The following is a 22,875-nucleotide window of genomic DNA, read 5'->3' as shown; positions in this document are numbered from 1 at the left end:
CTGAACAGTCAACAGGAAATTTCATCTCCAGACCAGAGTCAGACTTAACCTTGTGCATGCTTTCTCTATGAAGGAGCTGAAATTGGATGGTTCGTTATTTCATTGTTTCTAGCATCATTGTGCTTTATGATCCTCAAATCTGATTTGATAATTTTCACTTTTAATGATATGCATAGCACTTGGGAATGCTTTGGAAAAGAGCTTGCCTTCCTTAAAGGCACCTAAAGGAGTTAATTTCTCATGGAATTAACCAGCAAACTAGAGTTCGAGGCCACTTGGTGGAGTGGACAGTGTACTGGAATGTGGAGTCACAGGACCTGAGTTCAAATATTGTGTGACCAAGGAAAGTCACAATGTCCCTTCTTTAAAATGAGGGGGTTGTTAGCTGGCAATAGCTAATATTTATATAATGTTTTAAGGTTTAAAAGCTTCTCTCTGTGTATCTCTCTGTCACCCTCTCCCTCTCCTTCTTCTCTCCCTCTCCTTCTCCCTCTTCTTCTCCCTCTCCCTCTTTATGAAATCTCATTTGATGTTCACAATTTTATGATGTAAGGGCTGTTCTTGTCCCCATTTTACAGATGAGGAAACTGAGGCAGTAGAGGTAAAGTGATCTCCCATGATCACACAGCGAATGACTGTTGGAGGCAGGAGATGCAGGAGACTCAGTTCTCAGAATCATAGATCTTAAACTGTAAGGGACCTTGGAGGCATCTAGTTCAATAGCCTAGTTTTATAGATGAGGGAATGACAGGCCAGTGAAATAAAGTGATTTGCTCCAGGTCATACATACAGATAGTTATGTATCAGAAATGAGATTTGAATGGAGGTCTTCTGTTTTCAAAGCCAGTGTCTTTCCACTGTGTCATTGCTACCTTCTGACTCATAAGCCCTTCATTCCATTCATTATACCATGAGCTGCCTCTAAGGTGCCTTCTACATTGGAATGAAACTTTTTATATTTCCACTTGCGAAAGAATTAGCTCAATAATTAGTCCATTTTCTGATCATTTAGCCCACAGTGGATTTTTTGAATTCTGAATTTTTATGGTTGGTTTTATCAAGTTTTAACCTCCTTGGCTAGTGATCCAATCTATTTGAGCTGTGTAATATGTTTGTAGTTAGTTGGAAGGCTTACACCAAGAACAACTCCCTCGAAGCTACAATTTTCTCCCCTCTTCTTTAGTTTCAGGTCTGCAACGGTGTTAACTTCCTAACCGATCTTCATCAGATCACTTTAATTTTCTAAGCTTGGGTCGGCTTATCTGTAGTCTTGCTAATAAGTTGCAAGAGCTGGCTACCTTTGACACATACCAGCTGGGTGACCCACCATGTCACTTCTCAATGCCCTCCCTAGTTGACTCTAAAAGCAGCATTGGCTGATCTGCACCGTCAGTCTGCCTCCAGTCTGTACTGGAGTTTCCTAGCTGAGAGTTCACAAGTCTTGTCCAAATGTCATTGACTTGCCTTCTCCGCTCCATTCTCAGACCAGGAGATGAGGTCAGATTCAATCACTTTGGGCCAAAGGCCATTCCTGATCTTCCAAAACAAATTTCTTTGAACGGATTGTTGCAGTCCATGGCCCTGTGCATTCACGCTTCCCCACCTGCTTGTTCTAGCATGTGGGGACTATTTACCACAACCCTGATATATTGTTCGAATTGAAAATACTGCAGTGTTGTTTAAGAGCTGACCTTCTCCATGTCACCATGCTGTGCAGTTGAGTCTATCCCAGAATTCATGGTCAGTCCTACATTTTGACATTAAGTGATGTTACTTTGAGTCACAATTAGACTCTCCTTCCTTATTTTTAAATTCCAAGTGACTTAATTGTCTTCTAATTAATATAATAAATGCACATCTCTGCTCATGTGCTTTTCGTTGCAGTTTCTATTTGCAAATGATTGGAACCCAATTAAAAGTTGGCTGTAAAACTAAATTAGAAAACCACAATGGCTTCCATTAGCCACTCTTCAAACACTGTCTCTCTAAAAGACTATTTTTTAGGTAAGATTTCATATAAGTTAGAAGTCCATGCAAAATCCAGTCACCTGGTAAAAAGAAATTTTCAAAAGTAGAGTAATTATAAATAAATAAATAAATAAAGTAATTATATATTGTATAAATAAAAAATTAAGTAATTATTATGAAAAACAAAATCCCTAATCATCATTAAAGGATTTAAAGTGATATTTTGTTTGTATCAAGCAAGTATTTGTAGTATTGAAGTGAAATGTTAGGGCCAGAATTATCAGACTCACATGGAAAAATATTGAAGTGCTAGCATCCACCCATAGTAACTGCTCAATGTGATGTAGTCAGTTAAGTAACAGTAGAAATTTGAACTTAGATTCTCTTGTCTCAAAAGCCCATGTCTAGAAAAAGGCAATAGACTTGAATGAAAAAGTCATGGGGGTTCCTTCTCAGTACACTTGGTATGCACTGAGCACACCTCCCCAAAGTAGAAGTGAAGTCTACTGGCAGCTTATGAAATGGGAAGACAGTCTGGAATGGAGGGTGAAAGAAGTGGGGTAGCATAGGGTGGGAGAATTGGGGGGAAGAATTGGCAACATGGAGCAATATTGGCAGTACTGAACTTTTGGAATAATTCAAGTCATGAGACCTGGGAAATCATTTATCTTACAAGTTTTTTGGACAGTGAAAATGAAAGGATATATTTTTAAAAAGAATATATATACTTTAAATTTTAAAAATGTGCTTCCTTAGTTAAAAAAAAGTCTTAAGAGATATTCTTAAGTGTTTGTAACGCCATAATCTTTTTTGAATGAAATTTCTGTTTTTATCTTTTGTTTTTACATCTCCTACATTTCCCAATGTCTCCTGGCTTCTCTCACTCACAGAGAGAAATCACTTCTGATGAAGAATAAAAAAGAGAAAGAAAAACAGTTGAACAAAACTAACCAACATATCAAAATAGTCTGATGTTACATACAGTGTTCCATCCATGCCCACAGTTCCCCAACTCTGCAAAGAAGCAGAGAATAGGGCTTTCTCTGTCTCTTCCTTGGTGCTACATTTCATCATTTTGCAGCATTTAATTTTGGTTGTTTTGGTTTTTTTTTTTTATTCTTTCTATTTACATTTTTGTGGTCATTGGATATGTTGTTTCCTGGTTCTGCTTTCCTTCACTTTGTATCGGTTCAGATGATTCTTCCCACTCTTCTCTGTTTTCACCATAGTCATCATTTTTCTTACAGCATAGCCATATTCCATTACATTCTTATGCCATGGCGGTTTTAGCCGTTCCCTAATTGATGGGCATCTGGGGGCCCTTCTTTTTGTAATGACCTCCTTGGATCATACATCTAACAGAGTAACGTTTGGGGCAAGTGCTTTGGACATTTTATTCACTTTCACATAATTTCACATTGCATTCCAGAATGAATGAATGAATATGCTTCCTATATGACAAACATTGTGCTAAGTACCCTGGATACAAATACAAAAGGCAAGAGAGTCCCTGCCCTTACAGAACAAATGTTCACATATAAGGACATGTTGGCCAGGGAGGGGTGTTTTGTCTGGGGAGTCCCAGGAATGGTGAGTGGACTCAGGGCAGTTGAATGGCGTGTCCTTTCTAGGAGTGACAGTGTTGAGTTGATCATTATTCTCAGAGCCAGAAGTGGAAAGTGGGGTGGGGAAAAGAGTATACTGAAGATGGCCAGGGGAGCAGTTGCAGCAGGGTGTGGCTGGGGTGGGGCTTGGCATGATAAGCATTTATTTACCAACCAGAAGCCCAGGACAGGAGAGCTGGTGGGAGGGGCCTAGAATTGTTGGACGGAGCCTGAGCTCTTCCAAGGTCCTAAGATGTAAGCTTACTTAGCATACTGTGGCTTGTCAATGCTTCTGATGTGGGACTAGATTTTCTGCTTCTTATCTGGTAGAACTCTGTTCTCTTCAGCGTTGGAATATCACGTTCATAAGTATTCATTCTTTTTCTCAGGGAATACAGCGGAGGAATAGGATCAAGGCCAAGACCAGGTAACTTACTCTTGACATCAAATGATACATGCACACACGTATATAAAATGTTTCAAGCCTCTAGTTGTGTTATAGTTTGATATCTTTCCTCCTTTTATTTCTTCAGCTCTGCTGCCTCTTGACCTGCTTCTGAAAGTGCCGTCACTCATGTTCAGGGCCCACGTTAAGAAAGTAGAGGCCTCGTTAGTGACAGGGTGGCAGTCCCACAGCCTCCCAGCTGTGATTCTTCGCAATCTAAAAGATCATGGTAGTACTTATTAGATCATTTTGGTGTCGAGCAAACAGTAGGAAAACACAGAGTGATAGTTGGGCCAGAAGTGTCTGAATGGTCCTTGAGATGTCATTTGAATAGGAACAGCGGGGAGACCCCATTATGTTTGTCCCTCCTTATGAGTCCAGCCATTCAGTTCATTCAAGTGCTTTCCATGTTCACTTATTTGATGGGAAGATTACAGGCTATTTCTCCATAATTTGTATTTCTGTCTTGGGGTATTTAAGGGGAGGGAATGTTAACCAACTGAACTATTGACACGTTAAAGGACACTTGCTAACCATGGGTTAGTTACATGCATGGATTTGACAAAACCCATACAACTGTTAGGAAAGGTCTCTTTTCCTATCTATTATTACCATTCTAATGGATATAACTGGCCCTTTAAGATTTGAATTAAAGCACACTATATCCTCGGTAATTCAGGAATGTTAGGGTTCTCACTGATGTTTACATAGGGTCATTTATACTAATGATTTGGGGAGAAAAACTATTTCCAAGTACCACCAAATAATGTAAAAAAAGTCCCCAAATAAAAAACAAAGGTTTTAGTGCAACCACAGAAGCTATGATTTTCTACCTTTAAGGTTTGAATCTAGGACCTAAAGTCTGAATTCCATTAATTTTGGTGAATGGGTATGGTACTTTATATTAATAAATAACTTTTGTATATAAATATATAAACAAACCTACAGAAATAAATTTATATACGTGCACATATAAATATGTTTATATGTTTTGTATTTAAATATATATAAACATATTTATATAAATTTTTATATATCACATATAAGTATATATATATGTGATGTTTTATATATAGAAACCTATTTATATATATAAATATGTGTATATATATATATATATATGTATGTATTTCCCCAGATTTGTCCTTTTTATTCCCTTTGGTGGAGAAAAACAAAATAAACTTAGATGGTTTTGTATAAAATGCTACAAACATGAGTACAGACCATGATGTCAGGCATGGGTTGTGGGACAATTGGTTTTATTTGGGCCTATCTTTACCATTGGCAATAGCTCAGTAGAACAGTTGAATTATGGTCTAAGTTACCGTATTGACCACTATGTGGTTTGAGCATTTTGAGATAAAGATCTAGGCATAACTCCATCACTAAACTTTGCCTGGTGAGATGAAATTCAGTTAATCATTTGGCAAGCATTTATTAAGCACCTGCTGTGTGCCAGGCACTCTGCCATTGCTGTGACTCTCAATGTTGGGGTAAACCAATGGGGTAGGCTGTTGTGCTCTTACACAAAGACCAAATGAAATAGTCTCTGCCTTCATGGTCCTTCCAAAGTATCAGGGGAAACCACTTGTATATTGTATACAGAATATATACAAAATAATGCAAGTTAATTGAGCGACAAAAAGGAGGGAGGCATGAGCAGCTGCGGGGTGGGGCCTGTTGGGAAAGGCTTCATCTGGAATGTGGCCTTTTGGCTGCACTTTGAAGGAAGCCGGGGATTCTAAGAGGCAAAGGAAAGTAGGCATGGGACACAGCCAGTGCAAAGGCCCAGAGGTGGGAGATGGGATATCACGTGCTGATTTGCTAAAATATAGCCTGTGTGAAGAGGAGCAGTGTATGTGATAGGACTGTAAGGACAGGGAGAGCCAGCTTAGAAAGGGCTTTAAAGGGGAAATAAAGGGGTTTCCATTTGACCCTAGGGAGGTAATAAAGAGCCAGTGCAGTTTATTGAGCAGAGAAGTGACATGCTCAGACCTTTGCTTTATTTGTTTATTTTTTCTACTTAATAGTATTTTATTTTTTCCAAGTAGATATAAAGATAGTTTTCAACATTCCCTTTTATAAGATTTTGAGTTCCAAGTTTTTTTCTCCCTCTCTCCCCTCCCTCCTCCCCAAGACAACAAGCAATCTCATCTCGGCTGTACATGTACAATCATGTTAAACATATTTCTACTTTACTCATGTTGTGAAAAAAGAATCAGAACAAAAGGGAAAAACTACAAGAAAGAAAAAACAAACAAAAAAAGTGAAAATTGTCTGCTTCAATCTGCACTCAGGTTCCGTAGCTCTGTCTCTGAATGTGGATAGTATTTTCCATCACGAGTCATTTGGAATTCAGACCTTTGCTTGCAGCTACATGGGTGATGGATTAGAGAGGAGAGAGAGGCCAGGAGACCAGTTAGGAAGTTACTGAGATATTTTTATGCATTTATATAGCTCTTACTATGTGCCAGGCACTGACCGTGCTAAGCACTTTACAAAATTATGATCCCATATATTCTCACAACGACCCTGCGAAGTAGGGGCTGTTATTATCCCCATTTTACAGAAGAAGAAACTGAGGCAAACAGAGGTGAAGTGATTTGCCCAGGATCATAGAACTAGTAAGTGTCTGAAGCAGGATTTGAACTCAGGTCTTCCTGACTCCAAGCCCAGAGCTCTATCCACTAAGCCATCTGATCGCCTAAGGCAAGCGGTAATGACTACTTGAACTAGGATGCTAGTCGTATGATGTCGGGAAGGTCTTGACGGTAGACTGCACAATACTCGGTAACTAATTGGCTATGTGGGCCGAGGGGGAGGGAGGAGAAGAGGATTCTGAGGCTGGAACCTGGGTGGCCCCAAATGGTGACTGATTGTTGGCTGTGATTTGGTAGCCAATGGAGAAGGAGAACAACTTAGAGATTTATTACGCACACACAGACACATCAGCAGTCAATAATTCCGTGTCCAGTTGATGTGCAGCAGAATCATCAGATTGTTCTCCTGAGATGTGTGCTGTTAGTCAAAGAGTAGACGGTATTCTTATTTCAATGAAATACGGAGATGTCTCCTCTTGAGCCTATAATCAAATCATTTACATTCTAGAGTCATTCTCATCTAATCCATTGTCATCCTTAAGTTCCAGATCCTTAAACCATATAATCCTTAATGCTGGAATTGAGATAATATTTATAAAGTGATTCATACAATGCCTGGAACACAGTAGGCACTTAATATATACTTCCCCCTTTTGTTTTGATTTTCTTTAAAAATAGTTTCTTTTTTAAAAAGTTAGATATAGGATATCCTTTTTATACTTTTCTTTTTGTCCCTGGTGCTTAGCACAGTGCCCAACACATAGTAGGTGCTTAATAAATGCATGTTTGCTGACTTTAATACTTTAAAAGGTGGCGGTGAGCCGCAATGTGTATTGACATAAACACTTATTCTTTTTTTTTTTTTTTATGCCAGTTACTGTTGAACTGACTTTATTTATGGAGGAAAAAAATGCAGCAACAATGACTCACAAGTTGAATCACAGAGAAACTTGAAATTTTTCTTTTAACTCATTCATCCTGAGGATGGCTGAGGCAACCTAAATTTCAAAAGACCCAGATTAAAATCTAAGAAGGTGTAAGTGTTGTAGTTACGATGTTGAAGGTTCTTGTAGGCAGAATTATCAAATGCCTCAGCACTTTCGGTCTTTTTGGTGGTTCTTGCATTTTAGACTTCTTTTGTTTTTCCTTTTCATTGCCTCTTGATTTTGTAGAGAGAAAAGCTGTTGAAGCAAATTCTGGAAGCCCCCATGCTTTTAGTTGTATGGTCTTCAGTACTGCCCTTCGGCCCAGTCCCAGGACAGAGGAAAAGGCCATGGCAGTAGAGTAGGGGGGACTCTAGGCAAGGTTAACCCATCCAGAGGACATCGGCTGGCCACCTCCAGAGCTATAACTCGAGCTCGCTTCCCTTTGCCTAGATGTGAGCATGACTGGCCAATCCCAACCAACACTTCTTATTCTTAATATCTTGATTCTAATATGACTCTGGTGGATCTATTTATACCTTTGATTTTTTTTTTTTACCATTGAGATAGATAAAAATGACGCATTCTTAGTTTCCCTGCCTGTTTGTTAGCCCACAGGATCCCAGTGACCCTATCTACACAGGCTTCTGCCTGCTCTTTCTAGCTCTACGTAACTAATATTCATAACTAGCATTACTCCCTATGTGTAACTAGTCTGGGCAGTTAGGTGGTGTAATGGATAGAGCACCACGCCTGAAGTCAGGACCACAGTCCAAAGCCAGCCTCAGATACATACTAGTTGTGTGACCCTGGGCAAATCACTTAACCCTGTTTGCCTCTGTTTCCTCATCAGTAAAATGAGCTGCAGAAGGAAATGGTGAATCACTCTAGAATCTTTGCCAAGAAAACCCCAGATGTGGTCACAGAGAGTCAGACGTGACTGAAATGGCTCAACAACAGCAAATGTAACTAGTCTAAAAAGAACCCACGTATCTGTGCTAGATAAAGTAAAAAATAAAAGTCCACCACTTTAATACATGAAATTCAGCATATGCTGATTCCAGGTTTCGCCCCATTTAAGAGGGCTTGATTCCTGCGGTACCAAAATGAAACTGTTACATGTGGTCTCCCCTATGGGATTCTAGGTCGCGCTTAAAGCAATGGAGCAGTAAGGGGCCTTAGGGGGTCATTTTACAAGTGAGACACTGAGAGACCCAAGTGTGAAAGAGGCTTGGACGAGGAAGTGGTTCTTGGTAGTGAGCCGCTGAGTTGCATTTGAACTTGGGACTCTTCACTCCAAATCTAAGGGATTTTGCAGTTGATCCTGTCCCACGGCCCACCATAGCACAGTGTAGTGGAAATAGCCTTGAACTTGGGCTTGGCAGAGACCCTGGTTCATTCAAGGCCTGCCTCGGACACTTGCTTGCTTTGGACTATGAGCGAGTCACAACCTCTCCAGATAATATCTGATTTGTCAGAGGGGGATAATACATCTGGAGCGTCGATGGCACAGTGTTGTCTTAAACGGAGAGAGTGCTGCACCTGGATTCCTGATGACCCAGCTTAGAATCTTGCCTCTGGCACTCTCTGGCTGTATGACCATAGTCAACTTTGGGCCTCAGTTTGTTTATCTATGAAATGGCGAGGGTCATACTTGCAGAACCTGCCTCACAGTGTTATGACACCAAAATGAGACAATGTAGATAAGGCTTTGCAAACCTTGAAGCTCAATGTGAAGGTCAGCTGTTATTATTAGACCAGTATTAGAGCATTCAGTACTCCACTAAATAACTTTAGGTATGACAAACTTTTCCACTATGTTTTTCCATAGAGATTTATCAAAAAAAAAATGTAAAGAGAGAACAGGTTTAATAAATGTCCTCTCGACTCCCTGCTAAATTATTGTCATTATTATTATTATTATTATTATTATTAATTTACATAAAAACTTTTAAAACCTTAAAGCACTATGTAAATGTCACCTATTAATATAATGCAAGTATTATGGTGTTCAGTGCCCAGCATCCCAGTGCAAATGCTGTTTAAATTTTCCCTCAGCAGATTATTCCATTGAGACCTATCAGAAAGCCAAGGTAGAAGAAAGGATGAAGTTTATCGATTCTCCTTTGGCTCCCCGCCTAATTTCTTGTAAACCAACTCATTTGCTTGGCTGATTTATTTTGCACATATATATATCTTAATCATTTTAAAACAGTCTTGGGTAAATGCATTAGTCTTTACTGAGCTGATAATTAATTTATATACTATAATTCAGAAACTTTGAAACCTTGACTTCCTGTATGGTTAATTAAAGTTTTGTGGTTTTTTGTTTTGTTTTTTTTTTGCCAAGAAAAAAATTGAGTTCCTTGGTGTTGTGAAAGGAGGAAGTTTAAATTTTAACAATCCTTAGCAAACCTTTACTTGGCCTGCAAAGCTACATTTGTCAAACCACAGGAGTTTATTGTATGCTTATGGTATGCAGGACGCTGTGAGGGAGACAGAGATAGGGAGGTGGTATAGCACAATGAGCAGTACACTGTCTCTGGACTTGGGAGAACTGGGTTAAAATCTCATCCCTGATGCTTAGTGTGACCTTCCTCAAATCACTTACCTTCCCTGGGCTTTAGTTTTCTCATCTGTAAAATGAAAGTCTGGCCTGCTTAGCTTCTGAGGGCCCTCCCAGCTGTGGAGCCATGAATATATGTCAACACACCAAGTGTTAAATAATCATGCTACATCAATAAAAAGGAACAGTAAGAAAGTTGCCACAAGGCCCTGCTGGGATTTGTTATTCTACTGGCAATAAGTGTTCTGTCAGAGGTAAAATGCATTAGCATTTATTTGGCCTCTGGTTCTTTAGTTTTTCTAAAACAAAAAAGCCCACCTTTCACATTGATTGACCTGCGATCTGGGACTGGGGAGAGAGGTTGGTTAATTTCACTGAGATTGACAACATTTTTTAGGCAAGTCACCAGGCTGGTGGAGGGGATTCTGGTAAAACAGAAATAGTGCTCTGTGATTTCTCAGCTGTTAATTATGATATTTTCTTATTAGACACTGCAGAACCTATTTTTAGACTTGTCTTTTGTTCGTAAAGGTCAGGTCTAAATAAAGCAGTTGAAGCATGAGCTGAATGAATACTCCTGCCTGTGCAGCTCATATTTCCATTATCACAACTTACCTACTTGGAGGAGTCCTCAAAAATGTTGCTTCAAGTTGGTATTCGTTTTCCAGACAGCCAAAGCTTCTGGTTTATATTCCATTAGTATGCATCTTTCACATTTTTGAAGAGCATAGAAATATCCAGAAATATTTTCATGGGTATTAGTTCTATCTCCCCAGTTAGGGCACCTCACCTCATACTTCTTCATCACCAATGGCACCCAGCAGAATGTGGAATGTGTAGTAGGTGCTTCATAAATGTTTGTTGGATTGAATTGAATAGTGGGCACTTAAGAAAAATTTGTCAACTAAGGTCTTAAGCTCAAAGAGACCTCACAGATTTAAGCCCCTTCATTTTCTAGTTGAGAACACTGTAGTCCAACCCTAGGTGAATTGCCCAAGATCACACCAGTATTAAGCAGCAAAGCCTGGATTTGAACACAGAGCTTCAGACTCCAAGTCTCATGTGCTTTCTTCTATACCATGATCTTTTAGGTGGAGTCGATGGAACTCTTGTTCCTCCCTTCTGCAGTGAGAACCATGGTACAACCAATCCCAAGGAGTCTAAATCATGAAGCGTTTCTGCTGGATGTTGGATTAATTACCAAAGACTTTTGGGGGAAGGGGCAGGGCAAAAAATTCACTGTCATAATTATGATGTGCTTGTACATTTAATTAACATGAGATCTGCTTGCTTTCACTGAGCACACACCAATTATGGGTAAAGGGAGACAGATAGTAGAGAAGTGTATAGGGTTCCAGAAGGTTGCTGACTAGAGATAAAAATGTTGCTGTGGGGTAAAAGTTTGTTCACGGATCTAATCAGAGATGAGATATAAAGCACACACCGTTCTTTGGAGCCTAGCATTTAGCGTGGGACCTGGCACATAGTAAAGGCTTAATAAAAGTTTATTGCCTAACTGATACAGCTAAGTTAGGGCATTTGCTTGCATATCATTCTAGCTATGCTGTGGGGCTCTTTGTGTATATTACAGAAAGGTTAAAAGGATGTAGGAAAATATCAACATGACAACAGATGAAAACAATTTAAAAATTTTGAGAAATTGTTGCTAACAAAAACCTCAGTACTGTCTCTGATATGCCCTGGTATTAGTTAGCATTTCTGTAGCAGTTTAGCATTTGGGGCACATTTAAGATGATTAATTTGGTTTGTCATCACAGTCAGTAAACATTTATTAAGCACCTACTACATTGAAGGGACTGTGCTTGGTTTAGCACTGGAAATACAAAGAGAAGCAAAAAATATTCCCTGCCTTCAAGGAGCCCACAGTCTAATGGATAATAATAACATTCCTAGGGTGCCTATTCTATGCCAGGAGCTATTCCAAGCACTGTACAAATATTATCTCATTTGATCCTGGGCTAGCCCTGGGAGGTAGGTGCTCGTATTTATCCCCATTTTACAGTCGAGGGAACTGAGGCAGAGGTGGTGATTTCTCCAAGGTAACAGAGCCAGTAAGTGACTGAAGTTAAATTTGAGCACAGGTCTTCCCGACTCCAGGCCCAGTGCTCTGTCCACCGCAGTGTCTAGTTGTTACCACAGCCACACTGATTTAGAGCTGAGTATGTAGAAAAACCTGTGACTGGTGAGTCAGTAGCATTGAGAGGACGACATGCCCAGAATATTGGGCTTCTCTGGGCAAGCTGTTGCCAACAAGTCATACTGTCTTACAGTTAGGAACATTATTTTTAGTTTGCCCATCAATACCACCTTGTCTGTTTGACCCAGCACAGCCTCTGCAGAAAAGCAGGCATTGGGACCGGAGAGAAGGGGCTCCTCCATGGTCTCATACGTGGAAGGCCCAGAAACTCTTCGAAGCCTCAGAGGCCATTTGTAGCTGTACGAGGACTTTCCCAAGTCATTGGTAATCATCTCTCATTGGTGATTGAATTACTCACTCTAATTGCCCTATGTTGAATGGGAGCTGCCTGACATTAGGACGAGCTGATGCAGTTGCCAAGGTTCATGTGGGCCTCAGTTTGAGCACTTTGTGGACTCACTTCTCCCACAGGTTGAACCTTTTACTGGCCAGGCAGACAACAATTGTGCCCGTCAAACTATGGGCTCCAAAGTTTATGGTTCATTTTCAAATTCTGCCTTAAAATTAAGTTGTAGATCAACAAACATTTAGGATACAAGACCGAAATAGCACCTGCCCTCAAGGTGCTGCCAGTTTTCTTTCTAACCTTTGGAGTTTTCATTTTTTCAGGAGTTATCTTTCCTGAGTAATTTAAATAAGGGCACTCAGTAGCATCCCTCTTTCCCCTTTTTGTATGGGGCAGGATACAGTCTGGAATAGAAGAAATAGTCCTGACCCTTTAAGGGGACTGATTCCATTCTAATATTAAAAATATCAAATAAGCTTCAAGTACATTGAATAAATGCCTTAATGCCTCTAGTCGCTGGGCATTGCCCATTTGTTTTTTTCCTAGTGGGGCAACTTGGAAGAAAGCCAATCTCTTCCCCATATTATGGGGATGAAGGTCAAGCAGGTTGACTCTTTGATCTGTTCTAACACATAAGCAGAGCGTCCTGACAGTATAGACAAGAACAAGGATGCTCCATTGTCACTGGGACGAGTCCCCAGATCAAAAAGAATCCCAGGAAATCCATCCTGAGGGTCAAATTCTTGTGTCACAAGAACTGAAAGACAAAAAAGCCAAGCAAAACCGGAAAGTGACATTTTCCAGAAGTCTTTCTTCCAGAACCCAGAGTACGAATTAAAGTCACTATTCAAGCTCCATTTTTAAAAGTTCAAATGGAAGAAAGGTCTGATTGTCTGATCACCTCAAGGAGAAGGGACAATGCTTTAATGAAGCTTCTGGCTCATGAAATAAGATGTTTTCCATCACGAGTTTTTCAGGAGTTCAATGTCGATCCATTCCTGTTTGCTTTCCGTCCCTGGAGTACGGTAGAAATTTCTCTAGGTCATTTGATGTTGAGAGACACTCCCCTTTATTGTAGTTTTATGCCGTAAGAGAAGATAACTACCTGAAGGAGAACAGTGGCTCATGCCACCCAGTTACTGATGGTTAGAAAACTTGTGTTGTCCTTGGAGAGGAGGCTCAACCAGGGAGAATCTTAAAGCTAGGCATTCATAAACATGCCAGATACACTGAGTTTAACTTTCAGAGATGCATTGGGGTCATTTAGGCCCAGAATTTCACAGGTGCATTTTTTGTGAGAACAAATGGATGATTTAATCTTTTAGTTTCATATTTAGGTGAATCTGAGTTAGATGCTTGGATAAAGACTCTGGGCAAGACACTCTTCTAAGCCTCAGTTTCCTTATCTGGAAGATGAAGAGGTTAGATTAAGTGGTCTTAGACGTTTCTTTTAACTCTGAGTCTGTGGTTTGATTGTAAAGTCACCACTCAGTTTAAAAATAATAAAATAATAATAGCATTTTTACAGCATTCAAGGTTTGGAAAGCACCTTAGAAATATTTTTTCATCACAACAACCCTGGGAAGTGGGGCTGTTATCATTTCCATTTTACAGATGAAGAAGCTGAGGCAGACAAAAATGAGGTGACTCTTCCAGGGTTACACAGCTTTTAAGTGTCTATGGCTGGATCTGAACTCAGGTTTTCCTGACTCTAGGCCTAGTGCTCTATCTGCCGCACCACTTAGCTGTCTAGTTTCCTCATCTGTAAAAGGGGATGATGAGATGAGAGGGCCTCTGAGACCCCTTTGCAGTTCTCGTTCTGTGGTTCTATATTTTCTCACTTCCCCTTCTGGTTTAAACACACTTTTTCTCATGATACAAGAAGGAACATCATCTGTGGGAAAGCTCTACCGAGTTGATTGTCACAGGGTAGAGAAGATTGTTTACTTCCACAAGGAGCCCTCTGAATTCATCCCTTCCCAACTGGATTGCAAAATTCCCAGTTCCTAGGAGCCAGGGCTTGGTAGGATGTTGGCCTGACCCGGCTTCTTTTTGTGGACCGCATTTGGCCACTTGAGAAGTGGCCAGTCACTTCACCTCGTGTGCCTCAGTTTCCTCATCTGTAAAATGAGCTGGAGAAGCAAATGACAAACCACTCTAGTATCTCTGCCCAGAAAACACCAAATGGGATCACGAGGAGTCAGACATGACTGAAACAACTGGACAGCAACAGCAGAGAAGTGGAGCGCAATCTCTTGTTCTCATTATTATCTACATTGGCAACTTCGGTTCATATGGCAAGGTTTTCCGTTTCAAGACTAGACGTGTGGAGCAAATCAATTCCCAAAGTGTCAGTGGCTGGCAAATAGTTCAGCAACTATGGTAAGACCAAAAGCTTTTGGAATCGCCATGCAAGGTATTTTAATATGTTGTAAAACAAGAAAGCAAAATAACTACATGGACGTGTAAATTCAGCAAATTGCTCAAGGACTAGTGCTGGATTGCTGCTTTCTTTCCAGATAATTGGATTATGTGTTTTCTGCAAGTTTGGAATCGGGTTAATCACTTAAAATGAGAGGCATAATATCATGTTGAAGGATACAAGAAAATTTAGCTTTGTGTTTACCAAAAAAAGTCCAATTTACTCAGTCTTTTAAAAAATTCAGTTGATACTAGACCCTCTATGGTTTCATTATTATTTAAAAAGAAACAGGCTCTGAATATTTTATTCAGGATGTAAGTAAAGAATTCAGAGTTTTATAATTTTTTTTTTTAGATTTGAGACTTCTCAGCATAGTGCCTGATACATAGTAGGTGCTTAATCAGTGTTTATTGATTTACTCATCGATTGACTGCTTGACTTCTAAATGAAGACCAATACATCAGACAATTTTTGTGGTGAGAACAAAAGACTGCAAGTCACAAATGTGCCATACTTGGTCAGTCCAGAGCTTGAATTACAATCACCTACCTGAGCATCTGTGCTGTCGTTTCAGGAGGAAATTATTTTAACAAAAATATTTTCATAATCAGATGCTCAGGGTAAATGTTTGTTGTAGCCCTCGCAAACTGATAAGAAAGCGTAATGTTTTTGGAAGTCTTGAAGATTGATTGAGGGTGAAGTGCTTCAAATCTTGATAAAGGAAGATCGCCAAGTTTGTCCTCTCCTCAGCATTCAGCAATTGATTTAGTTCCTTTAAATAATAGAGAATAAACATAAGTGGAGAAGCATATAGGTTATTTATCTTCATTGATCTTTTATTTTTAAAGAAAATCAATTCAATTGAAAGGAACGCCTTTCCCCCAACCTTGGGGTGTTGGGAAGAAAATGGTATTCGAACTGGAGTAGGGAATGTGGTAGCTAGGTGGAGCAGTCGATAAAGCATCAGGCCTGGAGTCAGGAAGACTCATCTTCCTGAGTTTTAATCTGGCCTCAGACACTTACTACCTGTGTGACCTTGGGCAAGTCACTTAATTCTGTTTGTCTCTGTTTCCTCTTCTATAAAATAAGCTGGAGAAGGAAATGGCAAACCACTTCCAGTATCTGTGCCAAGAAAACCCCCTATAGGGTCCTGAAGAGTCAGATATGACTGAAACGATGGAACAACAACGAAAAAGAATTTGGTAGGGATAAGAATCTTTATGTCAGGTTTCTTCAGTGACTCAGTCTATGAACACTTAACCTGCTAAGCAGCAGGTACTTTATTGGATGCTGAGGATGCAATGACAAAAATGGAATATTTCTCGGGGATGTGAGCACATATTTGATCACATCTCCCTCTTCCCTTCCACCTCCCTTTCATCCCAGTCCCTTTATACTACTGTTTACAAACCCATTCTGAGTCACCCTGGTAGAGTGTGGCTCTGGGGATGAGATTTTAGGATCATATAGACATGGATGAAACTTTAGGGTAGATCTGGCCCCACCTTCTCCCTCTTCTCCCTATTTTACAGATGAGAAACTGAAGGCACCAAGTGTATCACATGGTACCTGTAAAGCCAAAATGATCAGGAATCTAGATTGTTGTCAAGAAGGTTTTCTTTTTTTTTTAAATCCCAAAATTCCCATTAAAAATCAAGTCCAAAAATCCAAAATGTCTAAAAAATTGAAGTCTCTCTTTAGCTTAGTTCTAGCTTAGCTCTCTCTGTGTTTATATTTAAAGCATCTGATACATGTTTGTGGTTGGCTGGTATCTCATTCTCTAACATGTATCATGATTTCCCTCCTGAAACATTTTCAGAGTTAAATAGTCACTGGGAAAATCCAGCTACTTACCTATGGTAGGCACCTCTAAATGTACAAAAATCTAAAACCAACATTATAACAATGTTGTCTCACATTCAAGCTTCAGAAAATGCAAAGAGACTGTTTCTGTTGCAACGTCCTTGTTGCCACACTGTTTGACTACTCTGGTTTTGAGGATGGGTCTGGATAAAAAGAGACATTTTTAAAATTGTGTTCAATAAGTCAGTCACTGACAAGCATCAGGTTGTGTGGACTCTTAGGCAGTGAGGCTACTGGTAGAAAACAATGGCTGATTTAGGCTCGGGAAATAAGTACACTCTTTCAGATTGCAGTAGATCTTCCCCATTCTCCAGTCCCCCCAACATGAGACAATTTCCTAAATTCACTCTCACAGTTCAGGAGGTGATGCTGAAAAGGAAGGTGATACTCAGGATTCTGGGGCTCTGTGATGCTCTTAGAAGTTATTTAAAGCAGGAAGCTGCATGTACTCTTACTATTGGGTATTTTCCATTGAGGTTTTATGACTGAACCCACGACAAATGTTTAAAAATATTTAATGATTCTATTTCAACATCTCCCCACACCTATTTACAGAGATGAGGGGTCATTAGATATGGAACATTGCATATATTGTCTGATTTTTTTTTTTGTTGTTGTTGTGGTGTTGATTATTTTTGCTAATACACTTTCTCTTTTTCTCTTTTAAAACAAATTCTTTTATGGGATGGCTCTCTAGAAGGGGAAGAACATGGGAAAATTCAGGCAACCAGTGCAGTAACAAAAGATTTCAGCAAAATTTATTTAACAAATAAAAAGAGAGACAAAAAATATACCACTCAGAATGTAGATGATATTTTATTTTTACTTTTATGTCTTAAAAACAGATCTGATAATGTTTGTGGTGAGACTATTTTTCAGCCTTTTCAAAACTCAAAAAAATTTGTTTACATGCCTTTAATGTAACTTTTCAAGTGAAAACATACAAGCTTTCTGAAAACAGTACCACCAGAAGCCAGTATGCATTAAATAGTTAAATACTGTTAGAACTCTTAATAAGAGAATAACTATTTCAACTTCAATCATCAACGGTTTTGCTGAGAAAGCCAAGAAATGTGGGGTTCGGGGATGGTGGAAGTCAGCATTTATTAGATGCCTACTATGTGCCAGGCATTGTGCTAAACATTGCGTATGGAAAGAGAAAGATGTTCTGTTGTTCAATTCATTTCCATAAATATATATTAGGTATGAACCATGTGCAAGGCATTGGTGGGATTACAAAGGTGACCATAAGATGACACAGACCTTGTCCCCAGAAGTTTGGGAGACGTGGATACAAATATCTATCATACAAGTTAGAATGGGACTGAATATGTAATCGAGGTCAGAGAAAGGACTGAGGGTCTCAGGGAGGAAAGGATCACTCCCAGCAGTCATGGCAGGCTGGTGTGGGTGGAGAATGGATGTTCTGTATTGTCTCACTGTTTGGGCTTTGTAAATGAAGGAAGGCGGAGGAAAGGAAGAGACTGATGGAGAGGCCAGAGCAATGCGAATGGCGCATTAGTGATCTCAAGGTTGATGAGGCTTGGGGAGGGTGAAAGGGGAGTTATGGTGACCATCAAGAGCTGTCTGCTGGCATTTTAATACCAAAGGTCTGATTCTAACCTAAGGATTTGAAGTGAGTTAAAGAGAAGTTTCCCCTTGATCCTGGGGAGAAAACCAAGGTGAAAAAACTATCTGTAACAGTAAGGATATAAAGACTGTATTTAATTGTACTTAGGTGTACATTTCTTTAAAAGTGATCTATAACATTATCCCTTGTCCTATTTACTGTTACTGTTTTTTTTTAATAAAGAGTTATGTTTTTAATTTTTTAAAGGGTCATGAGTAGAAAATCATGCCAGCCTCGAAGTGGATAGGGCACTGGACATGGAGTCAGGAAGACCTGGGTTCAAATCCTGCCTAAGGCACTTGCTAGCTGTGTGACCTTTGGCAAGTTGTTCAGTCTCTCCGGGACCTTCTTCATCTTAAAAAAAAAAAATAAGAGGGTTGGGCTTCTAAGGTCTCTTCCAGTACTAACTCTGGATCCTGTGATCTGTCCCTCAAGCTTGGCTATTCTTAGCACATCAGTGATGGTAGCAAATGCTAATTATAGGCCAAAATACCAAGAGGAATTGGACAGCCTCTTTCCTGAATGGTAAAATTTTAAAACTTTAAAAAAATTGTTTTTCCCTCCCATCCCCCCCCCAAAAAGAAAACCAAATAATTGTAACAAATATTCATAGTCAACCAAGACTAATTCCCACTTTGGCTGTGTCTCATTCTGCATTTTGTCATGGTGAACTTTCAGAGCTAAATATTCCAGTGACAAGGTGATGTCAAGGCTGATAGAAACAAAAGAATCATATATTCGGTGGTCCCAATTGGTGAAACCTTGCCGCTGTTCTGAAGGACTTTCCTTTTGCTAGGGAACTGAGAGTGGCTGCTATTTTTTTTCCCCAATTTTATACGTCCTTTACAGAATTAAACACAGCAAAGTCCCATTGCTTATTACAATAGCCTTCACTAATATTTACTTTGGAAAGCACAAAATGGAGTTCTTGTTCTAAAGGTAGTGTTATCTTCTCCAGCTTCTGCAGGGATCGCTGTGTCCCAGAGAAAAGTACGGCAGATCAGCGACCCCATTCAGCAGATCTTAATTCAGCTGCACAAAGTTATCTACATCACCCAGGTAGGTGCCTTCTCCTGTTCTTGTCCTTTGGTCTCCAGTGTCTCCTGGTGGCTCTACTGGTGAAGGAATGACTTTGGATGCCTTGGAGCAGTGAGGGCTTACTATCTCACTTTCTACCTCAGTGTGGCAGAAACCAGTTTCTGGCCAACAGATGAGAGAGTTAGGTGAGTTATTAGCTCTCAGGGAGCGTGGGTCTTCTAGATCCTTGATTGTAAGTTATTATATATTGTTGAAGGCAAAGAAACATGAGGAGCGTGTATTTCAAATGGCTCACCATTCAGATTCTTGGATGTGGGACTGGCAGAGAAGATTGGGTTCCCAGAAAAGCAGGCCTGGAAGCAAGAGGAAGGAGAGAGAGAAAAGGCGTCTGTCCCATCAGCCTCATTCAGAAGCGGCTGCCTCGAATCTTGGGCTGTCAAGGAATAGGCTTTGCGGTAGCTCATAAAATGCTAGACTGGTCAAAGGTAATGCTTAGAAGCCAAGACGTGCTGGAGGCAGACATCCCTCGCTGGTTCTGGAGACCTGATTGTTCTGTTTTTGGTATGGTTACTGATGCCCCTAGAAACAGGCAAATGCTGTGAATCCAGGCTTGATTTACTGTTGCACTGATTGTCTAGGCTTTAGAAAATGGTGGAGAAAAATTTAATAATTCAGATGAAGCTAAAGTGTGTGTCACGCCTCCTTTTTTAAAAAAGTTGGTTGTTAAATATTTGCTGGGATACATAACATATTGTTTAAACCATGGTAGAAATGTGTGTTGGATTTATAGTAAGGAGCCAAAGTTCGAATCTCAGCCGTGACACTTAGTAGCTATATGAACGTAGGCCAATCACTTAAACAGCTTTGCAATCTCATTTCCTCAATTATAAAAATGGAGATAAACACTCATAATAATTCACATAGGGCAAAACACTCCAAACCGGGGATTCGGGGCCTTTTATGTGAGAGAACCATTTGGCAGTTAGTGAAGCCTATGATCCCCTTTTCATGATTTATAAAGTATAAAATAAAAGATTCAGAGTTATAATCGAAAACAATTATATGGCAGTCCTTCAAAATATTTTTTAAAAAGTTCATGGGTCCCAGCCTAAAAACCCTTGCTCTAAACCTGCAAGAGCTGTTGATCTTCATATCCCCAAAATCTAGCACAAAGCCTGGCATTGAATAAAGGTTTTCCAATGATAAATATGTATTATTATTATCCTAATTTTTTTTTTTATTACACTGGGGTGTCCCAAAAGTCTTGGTGCAGCCATAAGCTCTTAAAGTTGCACCAAGATTTTTGGGACAGGCTTTTATCAAAGGATGTTGGTGGTTGAAACTGCAATCAGTTATTCAAGTCATAAGAACAATTTGCTGTCAAATTATTTGAATGTCCAACCAGCAAGCTTTTATTAAGAGCTTACAATGTGTTAAACACTATGTTAAGTGCTTGGAGATACAAAGAAAGTCAAAAACAGTTACTTGTGATAGAAAATAACCACTTAGGTCATGTAATAATAAGTGACCTTTACATAAGTGCTACAGGCATAATTATGCGTACTTTACAGATGAGGAAACTGAGGTACAGAAAAGCTAAGTGATTTATCCAGGGTCACATGGCCTATCTGTGTTGGAGACAAGATTTGAACCCAAACCTCATAGGATTGTAGATTTAGAGATGGAAGAGACTTCAGATGAGATCTTGTCCAATCCCCACATTTTACAGAAGAGGAAAATGAGGCCCAGAGAGGTTGACTGATTTGCCCAGGGTCACACAGCCGGTAAATGTTTAAGGAAGGGTTTGAACCCAGCTCTCTCCACAACACTCAGACTTCTCCTGATCCCAGTCACAGCATTCTCTGTAGTACATCATGCTCTTTTCAACATATGCCTTATTATTTATTTCTGGACAACTAAGTACTTTCATTGCTTTAAAAAAGCTGTAGGAACCATGACAGATTTTACAAGTCTTCTGCAAAACAGATGCTTCCTCCTGGCCCAGAAATCCCACTTTGGGCACACTCTGGGGGCTTCAGTCTTCTTTCTCAGGTGCCTGGAAACACTGATAGGGGGCACTTTGAAGGGCACAGACAGGTACGATATCCCTCCTCCAGGGCCTATGCCGACAGCCTCTTAACACTTTTTATTTACTACATGTATGTGTTTTTTTTTTTTTTTTACCTCCTGTAGAATTTAAGCTTTGTGAGGGCAGGGGCTGTTTCATTTCGCATTGTCTCCCCTGGACAGTGTTGGGCACATAGTAGGTCTTACCTTTCCACTCTTCTTAGACCTTGTTCCCCACCACATACTCTTCGATGCAGTGACATGGGCCTCCTGACTTTTCCACAAACAAAACACCCCTTTTCTGACTCCTGGCATTTTCCCTGGCTGTTGCCCCCCAAGCCTGGAATGCTCTCCCACCTTCACTCCACCTACTGACTTCCCTGTCTTCCTTCAAGTCCCAACTAAAATCCCGCTGATGCCCCACCAAAATCCTTTACTGCAGCCTTTCCCCAACCACTGTTAATTCTACTGCCTTCCCTGTCAAGTATTTATTTCCTGTTTATCCTGTATATAGCTTGCTTTGTATAGATTTGTTCGCCTGTTGTCTCCCCAGTTAGATTGCAAGCTCCATGAAGGCAGAGACCGCCTTTTGCTTCTTTTTGTATCCCCAGCAACTCAGCACAGTGCCTGGCACATAGTCGGCACTTAATACATGTTTGTTAATTGATTGAAATACACGTTGGCTTAGATGACCCTCTCCCAGTTCCTGGGTGGTGTGTCTCAGCTCGGTGGTCACTTCTCACTGGGTCTTGGGGGGACCCAGGAATGCTGTTTTCCTCCCTCTGAATATCTCTGGAAATCCGAAGTGGGGATGCCAAGTAGCTCCTCCAAAGTAAGGGGGCCAAGTTGCTTTAGAAGGAAAACGGCCCACTCTGAGGGAGGAGCCAGATAAATGAGGACATTCCTCCAAAACCCTGAAGCACCACAAATCTTTTATCACATTCTACTGCCTATACTGTCATTTGTCTGCTACTTGACTATAAATTACCTGAATAATAATGATCATCATAATAATAATAGTCATGATAGTGATGTTGCTGATGATGATGGCTAGGATTTACTTGGGGTTGTAAGGTTTACAAAGTACTTCACATGCGTTACCTCATGGGGTCCTCACAAAATCCCTGACAGGTAGGTGCTGTTATTAGCCTTATTTTACAGATGGGGAAAGTGAGATAGACAGAGGTTAAATAACTTGTCCAGAGACACACAGCTAGTAAGTGTCTGAGGCAGAATTTGAACTCG

General features: G+C 40.1%; 1 protein-coding gene across 1 annotated transcript in view; it reads left to right on the top strand.

Moving 5' to 3' along the window:
• NEK10 (NIMA related kinase 10) overlaps nucleotides 1-22,875 on the top strand; it is a 243,601-nt gene that overhangs the window by 190,736 nt on the left and 29,990 nt on the right. The window contains exons 31-32 of the mRNA XM_027872513.1: nucleotides 3,962-3,999; nucleotides 19,484-19,584. Coding sequence (XP_027728314.1) covers nucleotides 3,962-3,999; nucleotides 19,484-19,584 — 139 coding nt within the window. The remainder of the gene's footprint in view (nucleotides 1-3,961; nucleotides 4,000-19,483; nucleotides 19,585-22,875) is intronic.

The sequence above is a fragment of the Vombatus ursinus genome, unplaced genomic scaffold (assembly GCF_900497805.2).
Source record: "Vombatus ursinus unplaced genomic scaffold, bare-nosed wombat genome assembly UNPS02014799.1, whole genome shotgun sequence".
Lineage (NCBI taxonomy): Eukaryota > Metazoa > Chordata > Mammalia > Diprotodontia > Vombatidae > Vombatus > Vombatus ursinus.
Note: the sequence above shows the minus strand (reverse complement) of the source record. Positions and strands in the feature narration are given on the sequence as shown.